This window comes from Saimiri boliviensis, unplaced genomic scaffold (assembly GCF_048565385.1).
Source record: "Saimiri boliviensis isolate mSaiBol1 unplaced genomic scaffold, mSaiBol1.pri Scaffold_27, whole genome shotgun sequence".
NCBI lineage: Eukaryota > Metazoa > Chordata > Mammalia > Primates > Cebidae > Saimiri > Saimiri boliviensis.
In genome coordinates this window covers 4,439-17,056 of record NW_027412510.1, presented here as the reverse complement: position 1 = coordinate 17,056, position 12,618 = coordinate 4,439, and the positions used below count along the sequence as shown (strand labels likewise).

Here is a 12,618-nt window from a genome sequence, read left to right as displayed (position 1 = left end):
CGGGGAGGGTGGGGAGGTATCTGGCACACGGACCTGCGATTACCCGTCCGTATGATGCCAACTCATGCCCTCAGTTGAAAACTAAAGGCTCAACAAAGCCGGCAGAAGCTCATGTGATCCGAACTGAAGGATGTTACCCTGGTCATCTCATGGTAATTAGAAACTCTGATTGGTGGCTTAAGATTTCTTGATTCAGAGGCCAATTAGCTACAGTGATGAAGTTTCTGCCATTCTTCCATAGGGGTTCTGGGTGAAAAGATTGGGAACGATTCTCTTTGGTGCTTAGTGAAAGTAGTCTGACTTAACAAAGGTAGCGGTTATTGCCACTGTTTGATGAAATCCCACAGTTCGTTTTCTTCTTCTTCTTCTTGTTGTTGTTGACATTTTTTAAAGATGGGGTTTCACCGTGATGGCTAGGCTGGTCTTGAACTCCTGCCCTCAGGTGATCCACCCACCCCGGCCTCCCAAAGTGCTAGGGTTACAGGCGTGAGCCCTTGCGCCCAGTCCACAGTTCCATTTTTCAAAGAAACAGCGGTTTCCTCCGAGACATGCTCTGTTTCTGTCGCCCAGGCTGGAGTGCAGTAGAATGATCAAGGGTCACTGGAACCTCTGCCTCCCGGGCTCAGGCCATCCTGCCACCTCAGCCCTCCAAGAAGCTGGGGCCCCAGGGGCCGTGCCAGCACACCTGGTTAATTTAGATACCTCTTCTATAGGTGGGGTTTCGCCCAGGCTTGTCTCCACCTCCTGGGCTCAAGCCACCCACCCTTCTCAGCCTCCCATAGGAGGATGGCTCACAATTATAGTTTCATGGCCAGGTTTTGCTAAAAAACAAAACAACAGCAACAACAAAAAACCATTTGTGTAGTGGGATTTGTCAGTGTTAACTAATGCCTGGTGAGTTTGTGTCTAAAAAGGAATTATCTAGCTGATGATTTAAAAACCAAACTATAGGGAACTCTACCTCGTTGATGATTTTAACTAGGGCATGATTTAGGAAGCGATCAGTTAACCACCAAAGCGGAATCGATCTGAAAGCGTTCACATCTTCTGGATTCCGAGGTGTCCTCCCAGCAGGGAGGCAGTGGCTGGGTATGGGAGGCCAAATCCCAGGGCCAGCCGTGGACACCTGCAGAATTCAGAAGCGCAGCTTTGCACCAAGCCAAAGGTTCTGGTGTCCGTTGGGAGCTGCGTTCCTTAACCCGCATGGACTTGGCATTGGTCCTCCTCCCCTTCGATTCCATCTGTAAGAGGAGTCTTGAGTTTATCGTCGTAAGATTGCTCTCTTGTAGTCTCGAATGGCCTTGGCCATCAGCGGGGCCACTTTCTTGGCAGCCTGTTTCCGGATTTTGGCCTCGGGCGTCGCCCGCGCGTTGCTCCAGCTCAGGCAGGCGTAGGCCCGCTTCTCAGGGCGCCTGGGAAGGCCGCTGCCTGCCCCGCCGCCCTCGCTAGCGGGCGGCGGGCGGCTGCTCTTTGGGGGATGCGGATCTGGGTTGATGTTGCCATTTTCGGGGTCAGCGGCTCCTGCAGACTTCTCTTGCCTCCTCGGAGCACCGTTAGGCGGCTCGGCCACCGAGTTGAAACAGATCATCTTCGTCCGTCGGCCGTGGGGCTTGTTGTCACGTGCAGCCCGGATATTGGTCGTCACTACACGCAGCCGCTGCTCTCGGGCATGCCGAAGACGCAGGTACAGCTCCCGCCAAGACTCGTGCTCCTGCGGATTTTCTCCCTTGAAGTCCCGGAGGCAGTGAATCCTCCAGAGTCCGTCTGTCTGTCCAATGAGTGCGTGATTGTTTTTCTCTCTGCGATATAGCTGGTCAGGCGTACACCCCTCCAGGACAAGTTCAAAAACCCAAGAGGGGACGCGTCCCGCTCGGCCCAGGACGCCGGGGTTGTCTCTAAGCGCCCGGACGCACTGCTGGCGCAAGGTCAGCCACCCGGGCTGGCGGGCAGGCCTGGAGCCGGAGTACACCTGCATCTTGGCGTTCTTTCTGCGTCCAGGGGAACCGGTTTCCTCCTGGAACGTCGGTGCGGAGAGTGCCGGTTCTGTCTGTGTCTGGGCGGTCAGGGACTCAAAGGCGGAGAGCAGATCGTAGTTGGCCTGCATCCAGGGCTCTGAGAGGTCCCACAGCTCTGAGAAGCCGTGGCTGAGCACGGTTTTCCGCCCGGAGGAATCGGCACCGGCCGCCTGTGGCCTCGGGGAGTGGCTTTCCTTGACAGGAGGCAATTTCGGAGGCGAAGCCCGGGACTCGCCGGTGCCCTTGGAACGGCTTGCTCTCCGTCGTTGATCTCCACGAGCGGTGCCGGAAGACTTCGCGGTCTTTTTCGCCTTCTTCTGCGGCTGGTCGTAGGTGAGGTATTGTTCGAAGGACAGAGCGGGCTGCTGGAATTCCTCAGCCCCCTCTCCCTCCTCCACGTCAGAGAGGGAGCCCACGGCTACTGCGTCCAAGTGAGCAGTGCGTGGCTTCCCCTCTCGAGTCTCTGGTTCGCCGGAAAGCTGCTGTTTGACCCCGGGGGAGAGGCCGTGTGTCCCCTTTCGTGGGTCCGGGCCGTCTAGACCTGGCCTCTTCTTGGGCGAGCGTCTGTGCCTAGGCCTCTCCGGGTGGCCGTCTGGAGCCACCGCCCAGGCGGGGAGACGCTGGCCACTGCCGCCGGCGCGCCCTCCTTCCTTCCGTGTCCCGGCGCTAGCAGAGGGCGCTGTGTCCCTGGGGCTTTCCCGGGAGGACGGCCTTGGGGATTCCCCTCTGGTGCAGGCCCCGGAGGATGTCTCCATGAGGGAAGCGGGAGACTGCCCGCGGCCCTGGGCACCCACAGGGCGTTCTTCCCGGCGGGAGGATTTGCGCTTCTTTCTGCGGCCCCCAACCGCTTCGTCCTGGGGTTGGCCCTGGCAGCCTCCAGCGAGCAGGGGCAGGCCCTGGGCGGTGTCAGCGTGGCCTCTTCGGGTTTGCTGCCCGGGCTCCAGGCCCTCGCTCATCGGGAGAGGTCCGGCGCGCCCTGACTGAGGGGCCCGATTGGGGCCGGAATCAGCCGAGGCATTTCTGGGGCGCTTTCTCTGGGCTCCGTCCTGGCGGCTGGGGGAGCTTCGCTCAGGTCTCCGGAGCCCCGTAGGTGCTGTGCGTGCTGTCCGTCTGTGCTCAGGGCTGTGAGATCGACTCCTGGGGGCCGTCCCGTTTTCCGGGAAGCCCCAGGCCTTTTCTTGGTCCCGAAGAGCCTCCCCGAAGCGCTCTCGGGAAGAGCTCTCCTCCCGGTCCCGTGGGTCGGGCCCGGGCCTGGTGTTTGGGTCCACGAGAAGCAGCTTCTTCCACCGGGCCGCTAAGTCTCTGGCAATGGGGCCCACGTGCTGGTGCTTCCGCAGGCCCTTCACGGTCTTTCGGATTCGAGTCTCCGCCAGGATGTCTGCCGTCACGGGCAAGGCGGAGAGTTTCTGCAGATATTTCCCTAGCTTCTTCGGGTCCGTCTTAGTTGCCAGACGCACCTGCAGCTTCTCCACTGCGTGCAGCGTAGTCGAGCCTGCCGCCATCTCACCAGATCTGGGCAGGCGTCGCTGTCCCTGGTCGGCCGGTCGCAGAGATGTCCTTGGGCAGCGGGAGGTGAAGTCTCGGGGCGCCGGTCCTCCCTGGCTGCCCGGTCGCCAGGCAGGCCTCGGGATGTTGAGTCACAGCCTGGAGCGAGCTCGGCCCTCGGAGCAGCGGGCCACTGGTTCTGTGGCGCTGGTCCTCGCACACCACAGGCCTCGGGGTGTGGAGTCAGCGAACTCGGAGCGGCCGAACCCTCCGTGCGGCGTGGGGAGCGGGGCGGGGAAAGGGGGGATAGCGGGGCGCGAGGGGGCCACCGGGTCTAGAACGCCGGTCCGGTCCTTGCAGACAGCTGAGCAGATCCGCTTCTGGTCCTCGGGATGTGGAGCCACAGCCTGGAGCGACCTCTGCGGTGAGCTGTCCAACGGGGAATGAAGCGCAGCTGCCAGGGCTCGGCCTTATATAGGCAGCCCTAGGCCCGCCCACGGCTCAGGCCCTGACCCCCTTGGCTGCTGGGCTGCCCAGCCCCCGTAGGAATTCATTCCGTCAGTACCATGCAGCCAATCGGGAGGGTCCACGCCAGGTGGACTGCTGTGCCCTCGAGGGGGGATGAGCCTCAACACATCCTTCTTGGGTTCCATCGTTGGCCCTCCATGTTCGCAGGTTCCGCATCTGTGGATTCCATAAAACACAGACTGAAACTTCTTGGGAGGAAAATAGACAGTAACAACTCAGCGCGACAGAAATCCGAGAAAGAAGAACCAACACAGGATAGCAACTCGTGACCTAGAACGGACGTTGTGCGGGAAGCGGGGGTTGGGGGGGAATTCCCAGCATTCGGAGGAAAGTGGGATTAAAAGAGAAAAGGAGAAAAGGTAGATTTTACTCCTCAACGTCGGCCCCATGGAGTTCCAGACGCTTTTGGAAGCGATGTCTTTGCCGCGCCCTCTAGTCCATTCCTGAATCCCCCCAGGGTCCTGGGAATGTAGCTACCTCCGTGACCTCTCTTTTTCCTTATGAAGGGAAGAAACCTGGGTGGTGCCCGTTTCAGATTTTCTAAGACTGGGAAACAGAAATAAGTCAGCAGGCGCCAAATGAGAACTGTCAAGTGGACGCTCATGATTTCCCATGGAAACTCTTGCCCGACTGCCCTTATTTGAGGAAAGGCAGGCACGGGAACGTTGGTGCCGTGGAGTGGAGAAGAACGTTGTGCTGAGGAATGTTTTTCCGCTCAAGCTTTGGCCAACTTTCTCACAATGCTTCCCTTACTAGGAAGGAGAGCTGATGGGATCACGGTTTGGCCTTCCAGAAGGTCGACGAGCAGACTCCCTCTAGCGTCCCATCCCCCAAAACGGTCGCCATGACCTCTGCTCTTGACAGGTGCCTTGTGGCTTTGCCTACAGGGCTGCCGCCTCTTGGTAGCCGTGGCTTGAACTGCTGACCTCAGGTGATCCACCCACCTCGGCCTCCTAAAGTGCTAGGATTACAGGCCTTAGCCCCTCGGCCCCGCCCACAGTTCCATTTTTCAAAGAAACAGCAGTTTCCTCTGAGACATGCTCTGTTTCTGTCGCCCAGGCTGGAGTGCAGTGGAATGATCAAGGGGCACTGCAACCTCTGCCTCCCAGGCTCGGGCCATCCTGCCACCTCAGCCCTCCAGGAAGCTGGGGCCCCAGGGGCCCGTGCAAGTACACCTGGCTAATTTAGATTCCTTTACTTTAGATGGGGTTTCGCACAGGCTTGTCTCCACCTCCTGGGCTCAAGCCATCCACCCTTCTCAGCCTCCCGTAGGAGGATGGCTCACAGTTATAGTTCCATGCCCAGGTTTTGCTTAAAAACAAAACAACGGGGCCGGGCGCGGTGGCTCAAGCCTGTAATCCCAGCACTTTGGGAGGCCGAGGCGGGTGGATCACGAGGTCAAGAGATCGAGACCATCCTGGTTAACATGGTGAAACCCCGTCTCTACTAAAAATACAAAAAAAAAAAAAAAAAAAAAAGTAGCTGGGCATAGTGGCACGTGCCTGTAACCCGAGCTACTCAGGAGGCTGAGGCAGGAGAATTGCCTGAACCCAGGAGGCGGAGGTTGCGGTGAGCCGAGATCGTGCCATTGCACTCCAGCCTGGGTAACAGGAGCGAAACTCCGCCTCAAAAAAACAAAACAAAACAAAATAAAACAACAACAACAACAACAAAAAACCATTTATATAGTGAGATTTGTCAGTGTTAACTAATGCCTTGTGAGTTTGTGTCTAAAAAGGAATTATCTAGTTCATGATTTACAAACCAGAAAACAGGGAATTCTACATCTTGTACCTCGTTGTTGATTTTAACTCTTACATGATTTAAAAAGTGATCAGTTAACCACCAAAGTGGAATGGATCTGAAAGTGTTCACATCCTCTGAATTCGGAGGTGTCCTCCCAGCAGGGAGGCAGTGGCTAGGTATGGGAGGCCAAATCCCAGGGCCAGCAGTGGACACCTGCAGAATTCAGAAGCGTAACTTTGCACCCAGCCGAAGTTTGTGGTGTCTGTTGGAAGTTCCGTTCCTTAACCCGCATTGACTTGGCATTGGTCCTCCTCCCCTTCGATTCCATCTGTAAGAGGAGTCTTGAGTTTATCGTCGGAAGAATGCTCTCTTGCAGTCTCGAATGGCCTTGGCCATCAGCGGGGCCACTTTCTTTGCAGCCTGTTTCCGGATTTTGGCCTCAGGCGTCGTCTGCGCATTGCTGCAGCTCAGGCAGGCATAGGCCCCCTTCTCAGGGAGCCTGGGAAGGCCACTGCCGCCCCCGCCGCCCCCGCCGCCCCCGCCGCCCCGGCTAGAGGGAGGGTGGCTGCTTTTTGTGGGATGCGGATCTGGGTTGATGTTGCCATTTTCGGGGTCAGCGGCTCCTGCAGACTTCTCTTGCCTCCTCGGAGCATCATAAGGCGGCTCGGCCACCGAGTTGAAAAAGATCATCTTCGTCTGACCGTTGCTGCAACAACGGTCCCTGCAGCCGAGTTCCACTCTCATCTTTCGGTCAGAATAAGGACAGCAGTACCACTGGAAGTGTCTACGGTGCTGGCTATTGTTTCTCCTCTGGATGGTGATTTCGCCTCATTTTCTAATGCTCCTGTGACTTTTGGTCTCTTTCTCTGTGTGTGCGTATGCGTCTGTGTGTGTGTGTGTGTGTGTGTGTGTGTGTGTGTGTGCATCTCTGTGTATGTGCGTCTGTGTGTGTGTCTGTGCGTGTGCGTGTATTTCTGAAGCAAGAAAATCCTAACAGCCCGAGAATCAGGGGACGAGGATTCCGGTGGTAAGCCTTTTCTGAGAATGAACCCTCCGTGATATGTAGGAAAACCAGGTAAATTTGCTCAGTTTCCCGACATCCAGCTACCTCAGCAAGGGGATCCCAGTGCAACGCTGGCAATGCTTGCGGAGCGCTCCGAATGAGGATTATTCTGTAGACAGGTCAGCAGAGGATTGAACTGTTTTTTGTCAGTGTGGTAATGTGACAGTAGGATCCACAGGTGGGTGCTGAATTCTATTTGGGTTAGGTTTATATTTTGTGTGGGGTTTGTTATCTAGTCCTTTCTTCGAGAGGGCGTGTCTCGGTGGGAGCCGTGACCCGCTAAAGCTTGTCAGTCAGGTTCTGCAGTCATGAATGAGTTCAGTGGGGGCAGACGCCATTGTCAGCAGAGTGACAGTGGGCGCATCGGTGAGCTGTGAGGGGCTTGAGCTAGCTCTTCATGTTTTGAGCTGTGTTTGCTTGTATCCTGTTTGCTTTCTGTTTTGGGAGGGGAAACATTTTCCACAAAGGAAGGCTGTTGCCAGCGGATTTGAGTCCGGGGGACTGGAATGTCTCGGTGGGAGCGGGGAGAAGCTGCAGGGTGATCAGTGGCTACTCCACCTCCAGGAAGAACGTGTGGCTCTTGTGCCACGAGGAGGAGATTTGGCTCTCTCATAAGTTTTGCAGGACACCACAGACCCGCTCTTGTATTGCCGTGAAGAAATAAGAGACTGGCCTTGTGTGTCCCTTGCTGGGCGGGCGGGGTAGGAGGGGTGGTTCAGGGAGTCTCCCCTGAATTGTATACAGTCCCTGCTTGCATCACGTCTTTCTTTCCCCAGAAAAAAGACGTCATCCCCCCGGAGCAGCACCCCTGTGGCTGCCTGTCCTGGCTTCCTTCGTGTTCTTCAGCCTTGAAGGCCCCTTCCCTCTTGCACTGGCATTTGCTCTGATGCCTGATTCCAGAAGCTTCCCAGCACCTGCTCTACTGCCCGCCCCCCCCCCCCCCCACCCCGGGGCACAGGAGTTTGATCTCTTTTACTGTCCTTGCTTGGTTCTGCTTTGTGGGATAGGCCTTTCTGTCTGTCTCTTGGCTTCTCACTAACTGTAGGCATCAGGAAATCTCATCAAGGAAATCAGATTTACTCAAGGGTGTGTGTCGGGGAGGGTGGGGAGGTATCTGGCACACGGACCTGCGATTACCCGTCCGTATGATGCCAACTCATGCCCTCAGTTGAAAACTAAAGGCTCAACAAAGCCGGCAGAAGCTCATGTGATCCGAACTGAAGGATGTTACCCTGGTCATCTCATGGTAATTAGAAACTCTGATTGGTGGCTTAAGATTTCTTGATTCAGAGGCCAATTAGCTACAGTGATGAAGTTTCTGCCATTCTTCCATAGGGGTTCTGGGTGAAAAGATTGGGAACGATTCTCTTTGGTGCTTAGTGAAAGTAGTCTGACTTAACAAAGGTAGCGGTTATTGCCACTGTTTGATGAAATCCCACAGTTCGTTTTCTTCTTCTTCTTCTTGTTGTTGTTGACATTTTTTAAAGATGGGGTTTCACCGTGATGGCTAGGCTGGTCTTGAACTCCTGCCCTCAGGTGATCCACCCACCCCGGCCTCCCAAAGTGCTAGGGTTACAGGCGTGAGCCCTTGCGCCCAGTCCACAGTTCCATTTTTCAAAGAAACAGCGGTTTCCTCCGAGACATGCTCTGTTTCTGTCGCCCAGGCTGGAGTGCAGTAGAATGATCAAGGGTCACTGGAACCTCTGCCTCCCGGGCTCAGGCCATCCTGCCACCTCAGCCCTCCAAGAAGCTGGGGCCCCAGGGGCCGTGCCAGCACACCTGGTTAATTTAGATACCTCTTCTATAGGTGGGGTTTCGCCCAGGCTTGTCTCCACCTCCTGGGCTCAAGCCACCCACCCTTCTCAGCCTCCCATAGGAGGATGGCTCACAATTATAGTTTCATGGCCAGGTTTTGCTAAAAAACAAAACAACAGCAACAACAAAAAACCATTTGTGTAGTGGGATTTGTCAGTGTTAACTAATGCCTGGTGAGTTTGTGTCTAAAAAGGAATTATCTAGCTGATGATTTAAAAACCAAACTATAGGGAACTCTACCTCGTTGATGATTTTAACTAGGGCATGATTTAGGAAGCGATCAGTTAACCACCAAAGCGGAATCGATCTGAAAGCGTTCACATCTTCTGGATTCCGAGGTGTCCTCCCAGCAGGGAGGCAGTGGCTGGGTATGGGAGGCCAAATCCCAGGGCCAGCCGTGGACACCTGCAGAATTCAGAAGCGCAGCTTTGCACCAAGCCAAAGGTTCTGGTGTCCGTTGGGAGCTGCGTTCCTTAACCCGCATGGACTTGGCATTGGTCCTCCTCCCCTTCGATTCCATCTGTAAGAGGAGTCTTGAGTTTATCGTCGTAAGATTGCTCTCTTGTAGTCTCGAATGGCCTTGGCCATCAGCGGGGCCACTTTCTTGGCAGCCTGTTTCCGGATTTTGGCCTCGGGCGTCGCCCGCGCGTTGCTCCAGCTCAGGCAGGCGTAGGCCCGCTTCTCAGGGCGCCTGGGAAGGCCGCTGCCTGCCCCGCCGCCCTCGCTAGCGGGCGGCGGGCGGCTGCTCTTTGGGGGATGCGGATCTGGGTTGATGTTGCCATTTTCGGGGTCAGCGGCTCCTGCAGACTTCTCTTGCCTCCTCGGAGCACCGTTAGGCGGCTCGGCCACCGAGTTGAAACAGATCATCTTCGTCCGTCGGCCGTGGGGCTTGTTGTCACGTGCAGCCCGGATATTGGTCGTCACTACACGCAGCCGCTGCTCTCGGGCATGCCGAAGACGCAGGTACAGCTCCCGCCAAGACTCGTGCTCCTGCGGATTTTCTCCCTTGAAGTCCCGGAGGCAGTGAATCCTCCAGAGTCCGTCTGTCTGTCCAATGAGTGCGTGATTGTTTTTCTCTCTGCGATATAGCTGGTCAGGCGTACACCCCTCCAGGACAAGTTCAAAAACCCAAGAGGGGACGCGTCCCGCTCGGCCCAGGACGCCGGGGTTGTCTCTAAGCGCCCGGACGCACTGCTGGCGCAAGGTCAGCCACCCGGGCTGGCGGGCAGGCCTGGAGCCGGAGTACACCTGCATCTTGGCGTTCTTTCTGCGTCCAGGGGAACCGGTTTCCTCCTGGAACGTCGGTGCGGAGAGTGCCGGTTCTGTCTGTGTCTGGGCGGTCAGGGACTCAAAGGCGGAGAGCAGATCGTAGTTGGCCTGCATCCAGGGCTCTGAGAGGTCCCACAGCTCTGAGAAGCCGTGGCTGAGCACGGTTTTCCGCCCGGAGGAATCGGCACCGGCCGCCTGTGGCCTCGGGGAGTGGCTTTCCTTGACAGGAGGCAATTTCGGAGGCGAAGCCCGGGACTCGCCGGTGCCCTTGGAACGGCTTGCTCTCCGTCGTTGATCTCCACGAGCGGTGCCGGAAGACTTCGCGGTCTTTTTCGCCTTCTTCTGCGGCTGGTCGTAGGTGAGGTATTGTTCGAAGGACAGAGCGGGCTGCTGGAATTCCTCAGCCCCCTCTCCCTCCTCCACGTCAGAGAGGGAGCCCACGGCTACTGCGTCCAAGTGAGCAGTGCGTGGCTTCCCCTCTCGAGTCTCTGGTTCGCCGGAAAGCTGCTGTTTGACCCCGGGGGAGAGGCCGTGTGTCCCCTTTCGTGGGTCCGGGCCGTCTAGACCTGGCCTCTTCTTGGGCGAGCGTCTGTGCCTAGGCCTCTCCGGGTGGCCGTCTGGAGCCACCGCCCAGGCGGGGAGACGCTGGCCACTGCCGCCGGCGCGCCCTCCTTCCTTCCGTGTCCCGGCGCTAGCAGAGGGCGCTGTGTCCCTGGGGCTTTCCCGGGAGGACGGCCTTGGGGATTCCCCTCTGGTGCAGGCCCCGGAGGATGTCTCCATGAGGGAAGCGGGAGACTGCCCGCGGCCCTGGGCACCCACAGGGCGTTCTTCCCGGCGGGAGGATTTGCGCTTCTTTCTGCGGCCCCCAACCGCTTCGTCCTGGGGTTGGCCCTGGCAGCCTCCAGCGAGCAGGGGCAGGCCCTGGGCGGTGTCAGCGTGGCCTCTTCGGGTTTGCTGCCCGGGCTCCAGGCCCTCGCTCATCGGGAGAGGTCCGGCGCGCCCTGACTGAGGGGCCCGATTGGGGCCGGAATCAGCCGAGGCATTTCTGGGGCGCTTTCTCTGGGCTCCGTCCTGGCGGCTGGGGGAGCTTCGCTCAGGTCTCCGGAGCCCCGTAGGTGCTGTGCGTGCTGTCCGTCTGTGCTCAGGGCTGTGAGATCGACTCCTGGGGGCCGTCCCGTTTTCCGGGAAGCCCCAGGCCTTTTCTTGGTCCCGAAGAGCCTCCCCGAAGCGCTCTCGGGAAGAGCTCTCCTCCCGGTCCCGTGGGTCGGGCCCGGGCCTGGTGTTTGGGTCCACGAGAAGCAGCTTCTTCCACCGGGCCGCTAAGTCTCTGGCAATGGGGCCCACGTGCTGGTGCTTCCGCAGGCCCTTCACGGTCTTTCGGATTCGAGTCTCCGCCAGGATGTCTGCCGTCACGGGCAAGGCGGAGAGTTTCTGCAGATATTTCCCTAGCTTCTTCGGGTCCGTCTTAGTTGCCAGACGCACCTGCAGCTTCTCCACTGCGTGCAGCGTAGTCGAGCCTGCCGCCATCTCACCAGATCTGGGCAGGCGTCGCTGTCCCTGGTCGGCCGGTCGCAGAGATGTCCTTGGGCAGCGGGAGGTGAAGTCTCGGGGCGCCGGTCCTCCCTGGCTGCCCGGTCGCCAGGCAGGCCTCGGGATGTTGAGTCACAGCCTGGAGCGAGCTCGGCCCTCGGAGCAGCGGGCCACTGGTTCTGTGGCGCTGGTCCTCGCACACCACAGGCCTCGGGGTGTGGAGTCAGCGAACTCGGAGCGGCCGAACCCTCCGTGCGGCGTGGGGAGCGGGGCGGGGAAAGGGGGGATAGCGGGGCGCGAGGGGGCCACCGGGTCTAGAACGCCGGTCCGGTCCTTGCAGACAGCTGAGCAGATCCGCTTCTGGTCCTCGGGATGTGGAGCCACAGCCTGGAGCGACCTCTGCGGTGAGCTGTCCAACGGGGAATGAAGCGCAGCTGCCAGGGCTCGGCCTTATATAGGCAGCCCTAGGCCCGCCCACGGCTCAGGCCCTGACCCCCTTGGCTGCTGGGCTGCCCAGCCCCCGTAGGAATTCATTCCGTCAGTACCATGCAGCCAATCGGGAGGGTCCACGCCAGGTGGACTGCTGTGCCCTCGAGGGGGGATGAGCCTCAACACATCCTTCTTGGGTTCCATCGTTGGCCCTCCATGTTCGCAGGTTCCGCATCTGTGGATTCCATAAAACACAGACTGAAACTTCTTGGGAGGAAAATAGACAGTAACAACTCAGCGCGACAGAAATCCGAGAAAGAAGAACCAACACAGGATAGCAACTCGTGACCTAGAACGGACGTTGTGCGGGAAGCGGGGGTTGGGGGGGAATTCCCAGCATTCGGAGGAAAGTGGGATTAAAAGAGAAAAGGAGAAAAGGTAGATTTTACTCCTCAACGTCGGCCCCATGGAGTTCCAGACGCTTTTGGAAGCGATGTCTTTGCCGCGCCCTCTAGTCCATTCCTGAATCCCCCCAGGGTCCTGGGAATGTAGCTACCTCCGTGACCTCTCTTTTTCCTTATGAAGGGAAGAAACCTGGGTGGTGCCCGTTTCAGATTTTCTAAGACTGGGAAACAGAAATAAGTCAGCAGGCGCCAAATGAGAACTGTCAAGTGGACGCTCATGATTTCCCATGGAAACTCTTGCCCGACTGCCCTTATTTGAGGAAAGGCAGGCACG

The 12,618-nt window shown here is 57.9% G+C and overlaps 2 protein-coding genes across 2 annotated transcripts; both read right to left on the bottom strand.

The window, feature by feature from the left end:
- Positions 1–1,261: 1,261 nt before the first annotated feature.
- LOC141583405 (elongin-A3-like) lies at positions 1,262–3,517 on the bottom strand. Its single transcript, XM_074392571.1, has 3 exons — positions 2,810–3,517; positions 1,413–2,245; positions 1,262–1,373 (listed from the first exon to the last, which is right to left on the bottom strand). Exons 1-3 carry the CDS (start codon positions 3,515–3,517, stop codon positions 1,262–1,264), a joined length of 1,653 nt encoding a protein of 550 aa, XP_074248672.1.
- A 5,675-nt stretch (positions 3,518–9,192) lies between these two features.
- On the bottom strand, positions 9,193–11,448 carry LOC141583409 (elongin-A2-like). Its single transcript, XM_074392575.1, has one exon. It carries the CDS (start codon positions 11,446–11,448, stop codon positions 9,193–9,195), a length of 2,256 nt encoding a protein of 751 aa, XP_074248676.1.
- Between the last annotated feature and the right edge of the window lie 1,170 nt (positions 11,449–12,618).